The sequence below is a fragment of the Dermochelys coriacea genome, chromosome 2, assembly GCF_009764565.3.
Source record: "Dermochelys coriacea isolate rDerCor1 chromosome 2, rDerCor1.pri.v4, whole genome shotgun sequence".
Taxonomy (NCBI): domain Eukaryota; kingdom Metazoa; phylum Chordata; order Testudines; family Dermochelyidae; genus Dermochelys; species Dermochelys coriacea.
The window spans coordinates 146,102,173-146,121,627 of NC_050069.1; the positions used below are offsets into that span (position 1 = coordinate 146,102,173).

Here is a 19,455-nt window from a genome sequence, read left to right on the forward strand (position 1 = left end):
AATTTGTTCAGTTGTCTTAGATCTAAGATCCACCTCCACTCTCCGTCCTCCTTTGGCATGAGAAAATACTCCGAGTAAAACACTTTCCCACTGTGAGGGGATGGAACCAGTTCTATTACTCCTAAACAAAGCAAAGAGTATGTTGATGTAGTATAGTCTTGTGACGGGGTCCCTGAAAAGCAACAGGGAAGTGAGAGGCAGGGATGAAAAGTGGATGGTATAGCCAAATGTTACAACCTCCATGACCCACTTCTCTGTTGTAACATGTTGCCAGGCCTGCTGGAAATAGGAAAGGCGGTTGAAAGGCTGCAGCTTGCGAACTAGAGTTGAGGGAGGAGTTGAGGCCTCGACCAGCCTATCAAAATTGTTGTTTCAATGACTAGGTACTCACTGAAGGAAGATGAGAAGCTCTTTTCCTCTGGAATTTTTGTCTATTTCTAGCATTTTCAGTAATTCTGTGAAATCCAGGGAACTGAGTCAGATACGATTTCTGGGAAGTCTGAAACCTGCTAAATCTCCTCTTGTTCATAGGAGTATATGCCCAGAGACCTCAACATGGCCCTATAGTCTTTTGGCATGTGCAGGGACTTACTGTAACCCACAAGAAGATCTTTTGACCATGAAACATGAGGTCCTCAACAGTATTCCGAACACCTCTCAGGAACGCTGACAGCTAAAGCCACAATGCCCCGTGCATGACAATGGCTGTGGAGCTGCATCTAGCAGCAGCAGCATCTGCAGTATATAAGAATGCTTAGACAGAGATTCTGGGTAATAAACTGACCCTCCTTAAATGAGGGTCTGGAAGTGCATTCTGTGCTCCTGCGGAAGATATTCAATAAAGGTTGTAAACTTCTTGTAATCCATTAAATCATACTCTGCCATGATCGCCTGATAGGCTACTATCTGAAATTGCACAGTCACATAAGAGTGCACCTTATGGCCAAAAACAAAACAAAACAAAAAAAAACACGCATAACCTCTTCAGGCCCTTATTAACGGTAGACCTGGAATAATGCGGTTTACCCCACTTGTTTCCAACATCCACCATCAGGGAATTAAGCTAGGGGTGCAAAAACAAAAATTCTGTGTCCCGGGGGTGAACATAATATTTCTCAGCCACCCATTAATAAGTTGGTGGGATGGTGGCGGGAGTTTGCCATGCAAAGGGGGTAGGTGTTGCCAACTGCAGAATGTCCAAGAGCTTGTGTTGTGATGTCTTCAACCTCCTCAAGAGATATTTGGAGAGAGTGTCAGGTCCTGGAATTGCCAAAAATCATCAGCCATTAATTATGGGGGACGCACGATTGCCTAGTCCAGAGAGGAGGACAAAGGAAGTTTGAGGGGTGGTCTCTGTTAGCCCTAGCCTCCTATTCTTCAGAGGCCTCATTGGTGGAGAAGTCAGTAAAACCCTAGTCTCCTAGTGCAATGGAGCCAGAGATCTGGCAAATTGCTGCTGATATATCATCCAAGGATCCCAGTGTGGCTATTGGGGAGGGAGGCACATAAATGGGAGAGGGAGATACCCAAGACTGATCCTACCATTCCTAATGATCCTTGTAAAAGTATGGGTTCCTATAATGATGTGTGGGGAACCCCACTCTGATAACGAGATGACTTACTGGAGGACATTGAGGAGGATACAGAAGACATTCAATGGAGAACAAGAAAATGGCAGAGAATCCTGTGGGTACAGGGACGCAATGGTAATCTGGAAACAGGGGTCTTGGCACCAAGAATCATTCAGTACCCATAAGCAGTGGGGACTATGACTCATCTAGAGTGTCCTAACAAATTCACAGCAATAAAAAACAAGTAATGGACAGTGAAATCTGCTCTTCCCCCCCATTAAATGTGGTCTTTTGTGTGATTTTACTCTATACTATACAGGTTTCACAGGGGACACCAATGTTTCTCAAATTGGGACTGCCTTGAGACTTAAAGGATCAGGAAGCCAGTACCAATGAGGGAGTGAGTTCGACGACCATATTGTCTTCCTCCAGACGAAGCTGTCATTCTCCACCATCTTGGGGGGATGACTTTTGTCTCTTTCAGGAACTAGAAAAGAGGGTGGCAGATACACTCCGGATTCCAGTGGAGGAAGTCGGGGATACCCATCATCAACTCCTTTATATCCTCCATTCTTCTACCTCCTCAAAGATCACCCTCCCGATTAATGAGGCCATTTTAGACCTGGCAAAGACTGCGTGGCAAACCCCGGCATCAGTGGCCATGACCCAAAAGGGAGCTGGGGGGGGGAGGGGAGTGGCGGGGGGGTTTGCAATGTTATTTTAGGCGGTTGCAATATTGCCACCTTCACTTCTGCGCTGCCTTAAGAGCTGGGTGGCTGGAGAATGGTGGCTGTTGGCTGGGCGCCCAGCTTAGAAGGAGATGCCCGACCAGCTGCAGCACAGAAGTAAGGGTAACAATCCCATACCATGACATTCTTACTTCTGTGCTGCTGCTGGCGGTGGCGGTGTCTTCAGAGCTGGGATCCCAGGCAGCAGGCACTGCTCTCCAGCTGCCCAGCTCTGAAGGCAGCGCCGCCGTCAGCAGCAGCAATGCAGAAGTAAGGTTAGCAGTATCGCAAACCCCCACTACAACTCCTTTTTGGGTCAGGACCCTTACAATTACAACACTGTGAAATTTCAGATTTAAATAGCTGAAAACATGAAATTTACAATTTTTTAAATCCCATGACTGAAATTAACAAAAATGGACTGTGAATTTGGTAGGGCCCTACTCATCTCACACGGAAGCGTCTCTGGAGTTGCGGAATTCCTGCGGTACTGAGCAGGTTGATACTAACTCAGCAATTGAAGTGAATGGTACTACTGATCTGGAGCGTGTATGTGCCAGGTATGAAGGTATCTGGCACTTCAATTTTGCTGGTATTGACGGAGACAAGTGCAAGCAAAGGCACTGATAAGTCTGATTTAGATGTTGCCTTTCTAGAGGAGTGTATGTCCTAGGCTTTCCTGTCCTTCTCAGACATCACTGGGGGTCTGCTGGAACTGTGCTTCTCTGAAATACTCCGAGATCTTTGCTGGTACCGGAAGAAGAGTCCCTCATCTCCATGGTAGCAAGTTGCCAGATCGAGGCCTCCAACATCATAGACTTGGAGGGAGATCAGGATCTTTTTGGAGATGGTTCCTTGTGGTAGGAGACAGCCTCGTCTCTGGAGCCTTCTGAAGTCCTCCCCATCTTAAGGGAGACCTTTGCTGAGGTCGAAAGGGCACTGGATCAGCCAACAGCCAGATGTACTGATGGGTCTCCTAACCTAGCTGGTCAAAGTGAGCACTCCATCATCAGAAGCTTCAATTTGGTCTCCTGATTCTTCCATGCCCTAGATTTCAGAGCCAGGCAAAAAAAAAGTTACACTTTTGGGAAATATGGGCCCTCCCAAGCAACAGATACACAGTGTGTCCACTGCTGACCAGGTTAGCCTTCTGAAAAGAGAGGCAGAATTTGAAAATTGGCAAGCCAGGCATGCCCAGCCAGGCCAAATAAGTTCCGTAGGAAAAAGGGGAGGAAAAAGGAAGAAGGAAAAATCCCAAACCTCTCACTACTATCTAACTAATTCTATACTAACAACCAACACTAAGTAAAAACAAAAAGAAAAGGAGTACTTGTGGCACCTTGGAGACTAACAAATTTATCTGAGCATAAGCTTTCGTGAGCTACAGCTCACTTCATCGGATGCATCCAGTAAATTTGTTAGTCTCTAAGGTGCCACAGGTACTCCTTTTCTTTTTGCGAATACAGACTAACACGACTGCTACTCTGAAACCTGTCATTAAGTAAAAACACTGAACTAATTACAGAACAACTGCAAAACAAGCTAAGGCATGAACAAGGCTGACATGATAGAGCTCCACTTCAAGCGAAGGTGGTAGAGAAGGAACAAGAGCGATTTGCCCTAACAGCTCTCTATACACTCGGTGTGCAGCACAAGGTTGCATAGAGCACATGCACGAGTTGAACTGACATTGCTAATGGAAAGTCTCTGATCAAGGGCTAGAGAGGTGAATGCACACCTGAAGTGGAGCGCCTACAGGGACACCGCTTGAAGAATGTGATCTAATTACTGCCATATGAGACCAAAAAGCAAAAAAGTCATTTAACTGAGAATACCTTTACTCTGGAATGCCCAAGAGTTAAAGTCTAGGGACTGCCAGCAGAATCTTTCAAGAAACTAACAAAAACAGGCTCAAGAAAAGATGGTAGTTTGGCAGTAGCTCAATCTGGAACGTGTTTGGAAGAAATTGGATCACTGCATTTACTTTGGGAAATATGCAACTATGCACAATTCTCACATTTGAGCTATGAGGGCAATGATTAATTTCACAAAGATATCTACAGCTGTCTAATCTACAGGAGTACTTTCTATAGACATCACTGCCAAGCAGGTGTACGCATTAGGTCACCCGCCATTTGAAGGAAATGGTTTCAGTGAAGTTACTACAGACTCGTTATGCTCCTCCAAATCTCCAAGCGACCACAGTGACGTCAGCCCTGTCACCATGACATTGCCACTAAAGAGCCATAAACATCACATAACATGTGGCATAACTGGGTGCACAAGTAAACTTGAAAGCATAACACATAGGCCATCTTCCCACCCGAGTCATACCAGACCATATATATTACACACCAGGGCCATGAAATACAAACTTGAACTGTCAAGATGAACCCAATTAATGTCCTCAACCCTGATAAAGTTATCCTCCGACCATAAAAATCCCACACACAGCAGACCTCTCATCTCCGCTAGAGAGTCAAGAAACACTATCTGATGTGGCCCTGTAACTGGGACCAGGCTTCAGAGTCTAACAAAAACCAAGGGGGGAAAAAAACAAAAGCCCTTCTTCCTTGAAAAGGTAACTACACAGCCAAATATACTACCCCTGCAGTTCACCACTCTGCAACAGTTTCAGATTCCTCTCTCTCAACCACTCAATCAGCTTTCAATACAACCCATAAAACTGTAAAATGTCAACTAGCCCATAACTGCAAGCATTAGAATGGCAGTCTTCATTTCAGCTTATTAGCTCCTACTCCTTACTAGAGGGCACTGGGCTGTAGGGGAGACATGTTAGGGGAGATATGTTTTCACATACTGTGATCCTCTGCCTGTGAGTACACCTACAATATTTTTAGTATAGATTTAATACAAAAAAGAAACAGATAAGGGTTCTACCCATAATGTGTTTTACAAATAACCCCCTGAAGAAAGAACAGTTGACAAGCATACAACTTTGCAGTCATCTTCCAAAACTTAGTACAGAAAAAGAAGTTTTTGTAGTGACCCAAAATTCTCAGGAACACCACTCAAGTCCTGGATAGAACCAGCCTCCAAGACTCAGTTCTTAAGATAAGCCAAATACTAGTTTAGAAAGGTGGTATGGAGGAAGAATTGCAATTTTTAAAAACAGGAAGTTAATAAGCCTTGAAAATTTGGAGAGCTCACAGGTAATCCCAGATCTTGCAAAAAGCAATAAAAAGTTTGACATTTTCCATTTTAGTCTTATTCTTATGAGAGTCAAAGAGCATGTTGTAAGATGGGCCACATGTATTGGGATGCATCTTAAAATAATTAATTTTCTTTTCATTTTGCTGTTAGAAATGCACTTTTTTGATAACAGCTTCAGCAAGCCCAACGAGTCTTTTTATGAAATGCTTCTACAGTGTTCAGAATTCTTTAAAATCAGACTAGTACAGCACAGTGCAAATGGCCTATACTTGTGGTTTGAATACTAACTCATTAAAAAAGTTACTCCAATTAGTTGGCTCATACCTGATTACTGGCGGCCATTATCAAGGTTCTCGTAGGTGCAGACTGAGGTTTACCACTTGGCATAGGCAATGCTGGTGGTAAACTGGCCATAAGCTGAGTCGGTGCTTGCAGATTGAACTGGTAAACATTAGGAGCTGTGCAAGGTGGCGTATCAGAATCCTTTTGGCAAAGAAAAAGGGGAAAAGAAAAGCAACTTTACAGAAAGTACAGTATACACAGACTATGCATCTGTAAATGCAATGATTCAATAACTGATAGTGTAAATACTGTAAGATCTGGGTTAAAGCCAATGTGAAATTAAATACACGCTGGCACTATATTTTCTGTATGTAGCAGTTTTAAGAGTTAACTCTAAAAACCTGCACTGAGAAAAACAGTTTAACAATATCAGTGGTGGTCTCAGATCAATTTCCTCTCAGCTCAGACTACAGCCATATGTGAAATTAAATTCTCCATTCTCCCAAGTTAAAAGTCATGGGGACAAAGGTAGGAAAGAAGAAAACAAGGAGAGTAGCACTGGTAGATACACAGGGCCTGGAATTTTAATCGTTGGTATAGGATCAGAACTTTGAACAGTTTGCTGGTAATTCAAGTTATTTGTACTTATCTGTACAGAGAAGTTACTCACTGGTAATTGTTATAGTCTTCTCCCATCCTACCCAGCAACAGCAAAGTTAGGGCTCCACCTACCAAGAAACAAGGAGACAGACGATCTGCCAGTCATGACTAAAATACAAGAACCAAATCATCCACTTCCTTTCTGGTTAAAGTTCTCTAATCTTATCTACTACTTTCCTTTGGAAGACAATGACACTGCACCAGGGGAAGAGAGAAGCATTAAGGTTGATAGAAAGGAATACTATGACAATTACCTGTCAGTAATTTGCTTTCCATATGCCCTCTTCTCCCATCATGACCAACATCCATTACAGACAAGTGGTGAGCCAGAGGCAGTGGTCTTACTACTATGGTGCTTGGAGCACTTAACTGCCAACAAAATAAGCAGACAAGCACGGTTCCACCTATTAATATCAGATGAAGATGTGAGGAGACAGTCAGGTAGCGGTCTCAAATATTAATGATTGATTCTTCTACTTTGAGTCCAAGAAACTGTCATGAACCTTACAGAAGATTTTAGTCATTTGGACATAAGACTATCTTTAATCCACTGATGTCTTGACAACTGTCAAAAAGAATGAACAGGTAGTGTTTCCAAAATTGTTAATGCAAGATGGTTTAATGCAGGGCTTACTTGACATCCAAGGGGAAAAAAAATCTTCCTCCATTTCAAAAGAGAAAACAAATATAGGTGCAACAGATACACCAGACTAAGTGAACAAGGTAGCTGACTCCCTCTTAACAAGGGTCACTATCCAGCTGTATGCTCACATGGATGTTGTAAGAACTGAAAGGTTCCCAGACTGAAGAATCAGTCTTATAATCAACCAGATGCTCCAGGAGTATAATGCCAACACATTTTTCTTGGAGTGAAGAGAGGATTAGCCAGAGACTCTTGGCTGACAGACATGCTTACTAAAGTGAAGACTGGAGTGTGATGATTTGCTAGGAGGCAAAAATTCCCCAGTAGTCTGTTTAAAAAGAATTCCCAACTGAAAAGTTATCAAGTGGGTCAGAGATGTATCTTCTCCAAATGATGAGAATTCCATAATCCAGATAGTGACGAATCCTCTCCTTTGATTTCTGCAGTAGAGAGGTCTGGATGACAATGATATCCACATAAGAATTAAGCAGTATGCTGATCCCCTTCTGACAGAGAATGGAACAAAGTTTACAGAACTGAGTCAAGTGTATCCCAGGGCAATAGAAAGTAGTGCCAATGAGCTGGGTGGATTGGGATATAAAAATAGGCCTTCAAAACCCAATGTTGGGTGGTGTGGAAATAAAGATGAGAAGCCTATCAACATCCAGAACAAGAGTACAATCATCTCTTTTGAGAATGTATTGAACAAAGCACTTATCTACAAGAATGGGCTGCCACAGAAAATGGAGCAGAGAATAGAGAAACTCCGCAAGCACCTCTGAGCAGTGGGAAGAAGTTACTATTGCAGACTTCTGAAGGCACAGAAAACCGCTATATCTTCAGGTCTGTTTGCATCTTCAGGCAAAGTGGCAGAAGGAATTCACTCACTGAAGAAAGATCTTTGCATTCCACAGGGAGATAGTTTAGTGATAGCCATCTGTGCACTGACTTATCTACCAGATCACAGACGTGGCAATGGATACCTGCCATGCAACAAATGCAGTCTGAAATTCTCAGGCAGTTTTGAACATGCAACCTATGTGATGTAGCACTATAATCCTAACAGGTAAGACAGCTAGACTATATGGATGGGTAGATGAAATTTCACACTCCCTCCTCCCCCACAATGCATAGCTTTGGTGTTGGGTTAGAGGCGGTGTGTGTGTTGGGGAGTGGGAGAATTTCAATGGACAATAAATCCAAACAAGGACCAGAAGCTACCATAAATCACACTAATTTAGGTAGCGAGGCAGAAGCAGCAGGATGGATACTGTTGGACCTGCAGCCCTTAAAAGATATGCAGAGTTTGAACTCTGTGCTATTGCAGGTTCTAGTTGCAGTCAGTGCCAGATCATTCCAAAAGGAGGACCTGAAACAAAACTCCAGGGCAGTCAACCCACCAAGTAGGAATAGTGGTAGACAGAAATAGCAGCCTGTCTCAGGCCTAGAACACACCTTTGAAGTCAGACAACCTCTGACAGAGAGAGAGAGAGAGAGAGAGAGAGGAGCCAGTAGCAATGCAGGAATGCCTACTAAAAAGGATATGTAGTTCCATGGCCAAAAGGGGAGTTTCCCAAATTTTGGCAGCTGTTTGGCTTACAGGAATCCAAAAAGATTGCCCCATTCTACTGGGAGAGGCAAAAGAGACTGTAGACAACATACAGAAGAGAAGGAATATATGGAAACACAAAGCTTCCAAAAACAGAGCCACTACAGTGGGTCTTACTGGTGGCTAATAATGGCCAAGACTCAAATTTATAGGCTCCAGAGGGGTCTAGCCAGATGAAGAGCTCTCAAGCTATCATAGCATGTTACATAGACAGAGAAACCAGACAACGCAGAAAGATGGGGCCATGTCTCTGGAACAGTATTTCATGATTGAAAGAAGACTGATTCTGAGCAGTCAGTTTAGAGCCCTAGAGGGGTTGGGGGAGGGGAAAATAAGTAACCTAGGTATTTCCCCTTTGGTATTTGCAGGAAGGGGCAGACCAAGTGTTTCAAATTGGAGGAGAGATCATTCAGAATTATCCATGGGATTCTGAGACTTGCTCACATCACTTTCAACCTCTGTGCTGAAAATAGTTATTCCAAAGCTGTATTGAAATTGTTTTAAAAGACACTGGCAACTTAACTAGATACATGGGCTGAGACCTGTAAGTTTCCTGAAGCACTTAATCTGGGTGAGACAGACTGGAGGAGAGATTGGTTCCAGGAATGAAAATTTGTCATCTCATTTTCTTTGATCCTGACTTCTCTCCCAAACCAATATATTTGGGATGTAATAAAAGAAAGATTAGTAGGCAGAGAGGGACCAGGAGGAAAAAAGTACCCAACCAACAAATCATCAGGCTTTATTCATGACCATTGCTTAAAGCACCTTTCTGCTCAGGATGCTTCTGCATGGAATTAAAGTAAAGTCTGTAGCACTTTATTAGGGATTAGTGGATGACCATGTAGTAGTTTAATAGGGTCTGGACACCACAGAGGAAATCTTTCTGCTCAGAAGGCTGCAGTTAAGTTTATTGAATGAGGTCTTGTGCCATTTGGAATCAGTTTATCTGCAGCTGAAAAGGCTTGTGACAAAGCACTTGACTCAGCTAGCTATGGAAGACTGGATATTTTCAAGCCCAGATATGTTGAACGGAAATAAAGATGTTTTAATAAAATATAACTCTCTCATAAGGTATGTATTTTCACTGCTTCTCATATATAGCAAGTAAAACAACAGTGTGGATGTTAATTTGAACAAAAACAAGAATATTCCACATTAAGTATAGAAGCAAGAGACTCTACCTTTCACAAAGGATTCTGAAGTAAGATGAACTACCCTGTGCTCATGAAAGACGTAGTAGGGCTTAAGACTTCTATTACCTAAAAAGACTGTCTTCGCCTTAAAATGCTAGAGTTACTCTTGAGATTCCCTTCCGGTGTTATTCTGAGATCTGGGTTCAATTCCCAGCTTTGTCAGACTTCCTGTGTGAGCTTGGGCAAGTCACTTTGCTTAAGCTCCTCATCTGTAAAATGGGACTATACTAAAGCTCACATAGTTGTGAACATAAACCCATTAGTGTCAGAAGCACTCGGATATTAGGATGAGGGGCAAGAACCTAGACTGGAAGCAGAAATTTTGAGAATTCTTGCTAAAACAACTGTGGAACCACATCCTTATGCAAAGGAAGTACAAGGAGTTAGTTGACCAATTTGAAGGGAAGAGTTCTCAAACTTGTAGCACTATAGGCAGATCCAAACCAACACACTACCCTACCAGAGGCTACCACCACATGACCTACAAGACACCTAAATAGGCCTGCACTTTTGACTCAGTTTAATAAAGGGACATAAAAAGCAGTTGTGATGTGTTGCAATCCAAGATTGGGTGATTCAGTAAGAATTTATGCTAAGAATCTAGAAGAGCTGGAGCACCTGGTTTCTGATCAATGAGCTTTCTATTTTTAAGCAGAAGATGAGAAAACCCAAGCAGCAGATAGACATGTGAGCCAAAGCATCTGTTCCTTGGGGAAAAAGAATCTCACTTTTGTGGATGCAAGAAAATCTGAGGTAGCATAGCTCCTCTGTTAAAACAGTTAATCTTTCAAGGGCCGCTTCAAGTTTTCAGCTAAATACAAAAACAGTCTGGCCAAACAATGTCCCCATCCTTATATGGATTGTGTTGACTATCAGCCCATGAGAAAAAAAAATCTCTATTGGTTCAATGTTTAGACTTCAACTTCTTGTGACCCCTTGGTGACTTATGTAAGACATATTGTGTGATTGAATTCCCTCTCAGTTGATCCTGAGTGCCAACCTGACTACTCATCTCTAACAGAAGCTGGTCCAATGAAAGATATTACCTCACCCACCTTGTCTATGTACTCATCACTACGAAGTTGATGTGCTAGATCCTACAGCACTGACTGCATTCCCTGGGTACTGTGTTACTTTAATTGTCTACTTGACATTTGTGGTCAGACTACTGGGAACTGGATTGTAGAGGGAGGATCCTATTGCATGGGCTGTCACCATCAATTGAGGGATTGAAGCTCTGAATGGTATATTCCCTTTCGTTTTACAACTCCAGCTGGGAACAATTCTAGGCATAAGCAAAATCCCTGAAGCTTTCATGTGCCATCCTGACTTGACACTAGACTAGTGTAAATAGCCTATGAACTGCAGGTAAAGATATATGGATAATATTGTGTTGACACCTCAAATCAATGCCTAGATCTTGTCAAACCATTCCTATGCCTGGAAGACTCTGGGCTCTCAAACTTAAGTGGAGAAAAAAGTTGAGGAACTCAGTCTAACACAACTTATGTTCCTGAAGCATGGAGAGGAGCCTTTTAAGTTGCTACTTGCAAGTTTTTTCTTGCACATTATGTGCTGTGATGAACGCAGTGTAAAAATAGGTGTATACGAGTCCCTAAACCCTCAGTCAGTTTATTAAAAAAATAACATTTATGAACACTGGTAGTCCAGAAAGTATAACACAATACTATTTAGTTTGAGGTTTTTTTTGTTGGTGAACAGAAGTTGCCAGGGACTGGGCCTGACCAGAATAGATGGATAAAGCTTCCGTCAGATGGTCTACTGCAATATTAAAGTAGTTTCAGCCTGAATTTCACCTTTCATCAACCAGTTCAGCCACTTATGACTAAGCACAGGGCTCTAAGCACCTATCATCTGGAGGAACAAGTTCTATTTTGCTCTTGGCTCAAGGAAGTGTGATCTCTGATTTTTCTTACTCTTGCAGCTGGAGGAGTGATCATGGAGCTCCAGAATGTATTTATTCTTAAAAAGTGGGATCACTTGTCTTTGTGTCTGGACAAAGGCAAACCCTTTGTTATTGTCATACTATTTTGACTAGATGGAGGGTTGAACCCTTTCCATGACAGACTTCGCTCATGTTCCAGATCTTGCCTTTATGGAAAGAGTCCCTTATCTGTAACCAGGAACAAAAAAGGAGCATCTTCTCTTAAAAAAGAGTAGGGAAGACAATCTGGCTTGTCTTATCCGATACGACTGTGTCAAACTTCTTCCAGACAGGATCCCACCTGAATTCTGAGGCACATCAGATTTTCTGGAACTGATGCCTGGCTACTGAGTTAGCTAACAGGTCTTGCAGTCAGCCTCAGGAGTCCTGCTTTGACTGGCAAAAAAAAGAGGTTTTCAATTATATTAGTTTTTCAATTGTGTTAAGTTCTTGATGTTTAAGATGTAGGCTAACATGATTTTAAAAAAAGCACACTTCTCTGCCTGGTGAGATGTGGCCATTTAGTCCATAGATTTGTCCCCAACCAACACAGTAATTAGGAAAAAAGTTTGTCCTGGTTTTGGGAGTGTAGGCATTTTAGTTTTTTGTACTGGAACCTTGCAGCTGCGTAAGTACATTGGCAGACCAAAGCAGCTTTAAAGTCCCTTCTCAGGTGCTTTTTGCATACAGCCTTCTGGGAAGGAATGCCCTCAACAGGAATTACCATGTCTCTGAAAGGGATACCACTACTACAACCACCTTGGGTAGGACAGGAAAGTTATTTGACCTAGTACCCTGCAAGACTTATGGGCTTGAGTAAGCCATCTTTTTTTGGTGGGAGTGTCTCACCCTTCTGAGTAAATTCTTCAAAAGATAAATGAAGGGAGGATGGCAACTTCCGCTTCAATTTTGGATGATAGATATTTGCTTTTTGTGTTAGTCTGTTCAGCCATTCCCATCTTCTGCCAGGCTCTCAATGGCAATCATCCACTTCCTCTCCATGGTTTGAAACCGAGAAATAATGTCTCCTGCTTCCTTGTCTCAGTATTATGATCCAAATTTGAATGGTTTAAATTTTTTCAGAGTAGCCGCTAGAACTTGGTGAAATTTTTAGCTTTTGGAGATTTTTATTCCCTTGTCTTTCGGGGGGGTGGGGTGTCTTCAGCAGAAGACTAACTTACTATCTAAAATCTGCTTTTGGGTTTTAGCCAATAGCCTAGTGAAGGTGTCCTGAATCCCAGCATTCCTCATCTAATATTCGGAGACGAAGTTAAGAAAAACACCTGTTAAGAGCTTCAGACGTCTTCCGGTTGAGAATGAGAGAAAGGATGCTTGAGTACTTGAAACATGATTAGAATACCCACTTAAACCTGGAATGAGATGCTGGACCTTATCTTTAAAAGGTAGACTAGACAAATAGTTTTGAACCCAATCCTGAGAAGTCTTCAAATTGTCACAGAAAATTCTGTTTGTTGAGTCCCAAAAGATGAGGATAAATTACCATCTTGTGATGTCTCAGATGATGTAGAAGAATACAAAATCCCCAGGAAGCTATGCAGACCAAACTTGTTCCCCTCAATATTGTGGATTTTTGTGGTCAAGAAGTTATAGCAACACTCCCCGCTTCCACAGTTCCTGAAAGGGACACCTTGCAGGTGAACTGACCTTTAGCTTGCTTCATTTCCCAAAAGGACTAAGACCTGTAAATTTTGGTCACTTAAAAGGAATTGGAGATTTCATGTGTTGCTGTTCCAAAAAAAAAAAAAAAAAAAAAAAAAAAAATCAGCTGTAAGAGCTAACATCGCAATGTATAAAACCAGGAGTGCTGAACTGCCAAGCTGCTTGTGCTGCCAGAGGAAAATAATCTGGTCTGAGGGTGAAAGGAGTATGGTCAAGCCCTTGAGTCCTGTAGACTACATGGGACTGCCTGTTTTCAGGAAAAGGGTATAGCTCATGTGTGCACTTCAGGGAGAAGTCAGGATCCAGAAAAGAAGATATATTGGGAGAATGGAATTTTCCTATTGATTCCCTGTAGGCCCTTTTTAATGGCTAAATAAGGTAGGAGGTCTCTGCACCAAAGGATTTTTCCTTGTTGCTCTTCTCCATTCTTTCCCCATTGCCCACATTACCCTGTGAACTGGAATTTTTCCCTCTCTCCCTTTTCCCTTATTTACAGGAGTGATAAGTAGTCAGAGAGGCCAAGAGGGAGCTAATTGAGGCATACGGCTGCACTCCATGCTACCAGCCCAGAAAGAAAAAAAAAATGGAAAGGAAGCAAGCACACTGGTGTTTATATGTTAATACTTGGTTATTACATAGCATTTTTCATATCAAGAGCTCAGAGTGCTTGATAGAGGAAGCTAAGTATTACAAGGCAGCAATGTGCAGTTTTGGGCAATTTACTTCACAACAGTTCACTGACAAGCAGGAATAGAACCTTGGTGGCCTCACTCCGAGTTCAGTGCACTAGCCACTGCATTCGATTTCTCCTTCAGATATGCTTTGAGGAATCATTTCTATGAGATATACAAGATCATCATGTCTCTTTCCTTCTTGGTAAGTGGAGCCATAACACTGTCTAATCACCACTGGAGCAAAAGTGGGAAGGAGAGATACCCAAGAAAGCTTTTCTATCCACAGTAAGTTATTAGGTGCGGATTTTATGAACATGTGCTATCATTAATGTTGTATGGTTTTCATTATAAATGCTTTAAACAAACAAAAAAAAAACCCCCACAACAATCCCCCCCCCGATTTTATAAAGCCTTCATATTTAGGACTGCAACTGGCCATTTTCTCTGCCTGGAGGTAAATTTCTGACAAATGGACAAGCTTTTGGTTATTTTTTAAATTATGGGAAGGACCACTGTAAGAAAAAAAGTACTTTGAAAAGTAGCAGGGCTGGAGCAAGAAATGGGGACTGAAATTGGTCAGTCACTGAGGATTAGTGCCTTTATTTTGTTTTTTGGGGTTTTTTTTGGGTTTTTTTTGGGGGGGGGGGGGTTATTAAGAAGACTAACCTGAAAGTTTACTGAATATACCAAGTTGGCCACTACTAAGATTTTAAAAATATGCATAATACCCCTTAATTTCCCTGCACACTCTTCTGCCAGTTCTGAATGTGGGCTGTTAAGCTCATCTGCTGTTTTATTGACATTCAACATGTGTGAACCTTAATATTAGGAAAAGGAAAAATTTGCAGGCATGGAAAACAGTGCACCTCAATTTAAGGATTTCTGCAATTTGTTGCATTACACAATATTCTGTAAACATTATGCTTTAATTCAAGTAAGTTATGTTTCATTGTGAAGACAGAGCCCAGAACAAGTCAACAGAAAATGCATAAAGATGCCATACTTCAATATCACAGCTGTACAACTGAACTCAAATTTGTTAAGTTTACAACAGGTGTTGCATGTATCACATTCTCCTTTTTCCGTTCAAGTCCTAACTTCTCATAGACTCTAAGGTCAGAAGGGACCATCGTGTTCATCTAGTATCACTCTCCTGAAAATTGCAGGCCACTGAACCTTACCCACTCCTGAAATAGATCCCTAACTTCTGGCTGAGTTAATGAAGTTCTCAAATCATGGTTTAAAGACTTCAATTTACAAAGAATTCACCTCTATTTTCTACCTCCTGAATGCAAGCTTAATATTGTTTTAATGTAATATATTTAGGTGTACATTTAGTGCAGATACTTGCCCACCCTGAACTGGATGGTGTCCTTCTCATGTACCCTTGATACAGGGTGGAAATGAAGGTAGTTTTGGCATTCAGATTACTTTAAAGACACAAAGACTTATAAACGAGTGAGCTCTTCACTGCAATGGTGTTGCAATAGCCCAGGATAATTCTGCTTGTTGATTAACATCCCCATACGACAAGTGTGGTTCCCCCAACCCCTCTCCAAACCATGACTATTATTGAGTACTCAGGGTGGTTATTAGCTCAACTACTATGGCCAGCCACATTCTTGATCTGTAGAGATTGGGATGGGATTGAGGTGAGGCATTTGGATTTCTTCCATGGCCTGAACTGGTCACTACCTTTTATTTTGAAGCTAGGTCACATCTGTGTCAGGGCAGTAAATCTATTGGAGAGTCTGCCCTCAGGGCACTCTAAAAATGCTATGGTTTAATCACCAACAGGGAGAGAGAGTTCTTTTGACAATCAATTATTTGGGTGGGCTTACAAAAAAAACTTTGTTCTCCATCCCCAGGAGCGCTCTTCTCAGGCTCAGTCATCACAGGTCATCTTGGATAAATTAATCTGCAACCAAGGAAACTGAAGGGAAGGTGGGTGGAGCCAGGGTGGCAGAACTGTTTGAATCTGATCACAGACTTGCAGATAAGACCAGAAGAGATGACTGATCATACAGGAGGTCAGACTACGCAAGAGGCTACAGGACTTCCCCCAAGTTAATTCTTGTGCAAAAGAGAGCATGTCTTTTAGAAAAACATCCAATTTTGATTTGAAAATATCCAGTGATCAATTGTTTAAAAGTTCTTTAAAATTCCTGTGGTTTTTTGGAAGACAAGGAGAGATTTTGCCTTTCACCACAACTTCTGTCAGATATTAAAAAAAGATACATCTCAGGTGAACAGCTTGGTTCATTGTGGATGCTCCTGCTCATCAGCAGATTACATTACCTACTATTCTGAAGAAAATACAGATTATTTTACAGAGAAAAAAACTGATTGTGTTCAACCAGACTGTCCATGAGAAGATGAAACAAATCCTTCATCGATTTTAGTTCCAGCCAGCAGTGCTCCACAGGGTTGAGGAAGTTTGGTGCTACCACCTGGATCCACAACTTTCCTGGCTGGTGAATTGCTTAGCCCATTTCTAATGGAAACTGTCAGTGCATTCAATAATGGCAGGCTGCCAACTTCTTAAGTACATCCTATGCTGCTGCGGAATTACCTGTTCACTTGTGAATCGTGTTATTTGGGGTTTTTTAAGTCTCAATCTTCTGAAGCCTTGTGAATTTTTGTTCTTATTTAAAAATGGGCTCTGACTTCAGTCTCACATTTAAAGTAATAGACTGCACTCAGGCAAGGCAAGGGAACAGGGAAATGTGGGATGAAACTGCAGAGGCGAGGTGAGGAGTAGAAAACTGAGGGGAAGAAGTGACTATGCAATCATAAAGCAAGAGAATGAGAGAAAGATAGGTATAGCTCCTTCCCCTAACCCAAAATGAAAGGAATATTCCAAGCGGCCAGAGTAGGGAGATACACGCTGTGTATAAATTTAAGGTTGAATTTTGAACCTGAAATGAACACAAATCTGGGATGGGCTATTTACCCTTGAGATAAAAAAATGAAAAAAAACACATATTAATTTTTTGAAGTTTGATTTTTTGGCATCTGTTTCAGAATGCTTGTGGTTGGCACTACTGCTGAAGGGAACCATCCATTTGATGGCAACCTGACTAACTGTTGCTCTATGCTTAATCTTTCCTGTGTGATTAAGATTGATGACTGTGACAAGACAGCAGTCTTAGATGCCTTACTTTCCTTGATCTGTGTTAATCTGGATAGGATACAGAAACAACTTTAGTCTCCTAACAACATATGGAAGATCAAGTATCTGCTGATATGTAGATCAGTTGCCTTTTATACAGCTGGTGACAAGGTGATGTACCTCAAGGCAGAAGGATGGTACTGCCCTTTGTGGCTCTTACCATCTCAGAATGCCTTCTAGAATTTCTGTTAGGCAATGGTGACAAGAAGGTATAGTGAAGTTAGATGAACCTCTGAGAAGTGGGGTTTGTCTGCTAGGTGTTAATCTCTTTTGCAACTTGGGAGTCTCACTAAATTCCAAATTTGTTTTAGCAGCTTTAGGGGTAGTCAGAACAGGTGCTCTTCATTTGCTTCTGGCCAGGAGGTTGAATCATCTCTCTAGCTACAGATCTACAATGGTTCATGGTTTTGACACTTCAAGACTAGATTACTGCAATGTATTCTATTTAAGCACTACATCTTTAATCCATTCAAAATCTGTACCTGGCCCAGAATGCTGCAATAGGCTTGAGCTAAGTATCTCACTATGAGCATATTACAATGGTGCTTTATAAGCTATACTGTCCACCTGTGGGTTTTGGTGTGGAGTTTATAGGCACTATTATTGACCTAAAGAGTCATAAGAGGATGAGGGGCTATCTAATGACAAACCATCTTTTTTCATGTAATACTGTTGCAGTTAAATTCAGCAGCTGCACAAAATCTCAATATGAAAAGGTACAGATAGCATGGCTATATTCATGAGGGCCCCTTTGCTTTGGAATTTACACCCCACTCCTTGGTCCAAAAATAGTAAGTTTATTCACTTTCATGACATACTGTGAGGCTCATCTCCTCATTTGGGGTTTTATGAAGAAGATTTTGCTTGATGGGCAAAATCAGGAAGTGGTACTTTCCCCACACTTTTTTGATTTACAGTTTACTGCTGGAATTTGGGTTTTATATCTGCTGACGTTTTAAAGAAAACTGCAAAGAGTGCCTAGAGCTTCAGATAGTCTGTTTAATTCTTAGTTACAAAGGGGGGAAAACAGCTTGTTACTGACTATAGTTTATGTTTTAGTAAGTTTGATGAAGACACAAGAACACAAATGAATATCAACTTCTTATGGCAGGTTAGAATGATGCATTGAAACTTTACTTTAAAAAAATAAAGCAGTGCACTAAGTGCTGCCATTTTAGCTAATAGACCACTGTAGCTTTGTAGAGGAACTTTCTGGTAATTTAATCTATTAAGGAAGAAAAAAAACCCAAACAACTTACAATATCACTGCCAGAGAGTGATGATACAGAAGAGGCAGACGAACCAGAGGACAATTGTTGGGTACTAGTTAATGACAAAGCCAAGTGTTGGTTGAAGGGTGATTCAGAGCCTCTGTTCTGTTGTTCTGCACTGCACGGCGTTATGTGCTCTCTTACTTTCATTCTATTGTCTGTTGATAAAAACAGGATCATCATTTAGAAGCACATGAAACCCCATCACCTTGTAGTTTAGAAAGAAGTATATCCCAAAGTTTCATTAACTAGCTAATGTTAAAAGTTTTCAACAACAAGAGTCTCAGGCTATGTGTATGATGCCCTGCAGTTTGGACTATCTGGGAGTGAATAACCGTGCACACTAAAGTGCTATGGTAACTCCCATATGAAGACACTGAGGGAATGAACTAAAAGGTTCCTAGTTCGCATTACCACAGTCACCTTTAACGAAGGTTACAATAACGAGAACTAGAAACCTTTTAGTTCATGCCTGCAGCATCCACACAGGGGAGTTTCAGTGCAGCACTGTGGTGCGCATGGCTATTCAAACCCCCATAGTCCAAATGGCAGAGCCACATACACAAGCTCTCCATCTTGAAATAAAATTCTGCAGTAAGGTCTCATGCACCTGAATTTAGTGAATAGTTCAGTACAGAGAACATATTTACAATTGGATCAGTCTAAGAAAGTTCTTGTTCTGTGTTTCTTGGAAAGTATTTTAGTAATTTGAAGCTTCTGAGATCAGCTTCTGTACTTACCAATATCAGGTGACAGACTACTTTTGCCTCCCCATGTCTTTTTAATCCATGCTCTGTAGTCAATCACTTCCTGTGTCACTTTGATGATTCTACCTAATGTGCTAAAAACA

General features: G+C 41.5%; 1 protein-coding gene across 5 annotated transcripts in view; it reads right to left on the bottom strand.

The window, feature by feature from the left end:
• The window catches only part of TENT4A (terminal nucleotidyltransferase 4A), a 146,717-nt gene that overhangs the window by 59,630 nt on the left and 67,632 nt on the right, over positions 1–19,455 (bottom strand). For 3 of the 5 annotated variants that reach the window (XM_038393292.2, XM_038393288.2, XM_038393287.2), the window contains exons 9-11: positions 19,346–19,446; positions 18,594–18,763; positions 5,798–5,956 (exon numbers count right to left, since the gene is read on the bottom strand). In XM_038393292.2, coding sequence (XP_038249220.1) covers positions 5,798–5,956; positions 18,594–18,763; positions 19,346–19,446 — 430 coding nt within the window. The remainder of the gene's footprint in view (positions 1–5,797; positions 5,957–18,593; positions 18,764–19,345; positions 19,447–19,455) is intronic. The other 2 variants (XM_043508481.1, XM_038393291.2) reach the window with 1 other exon arrangement.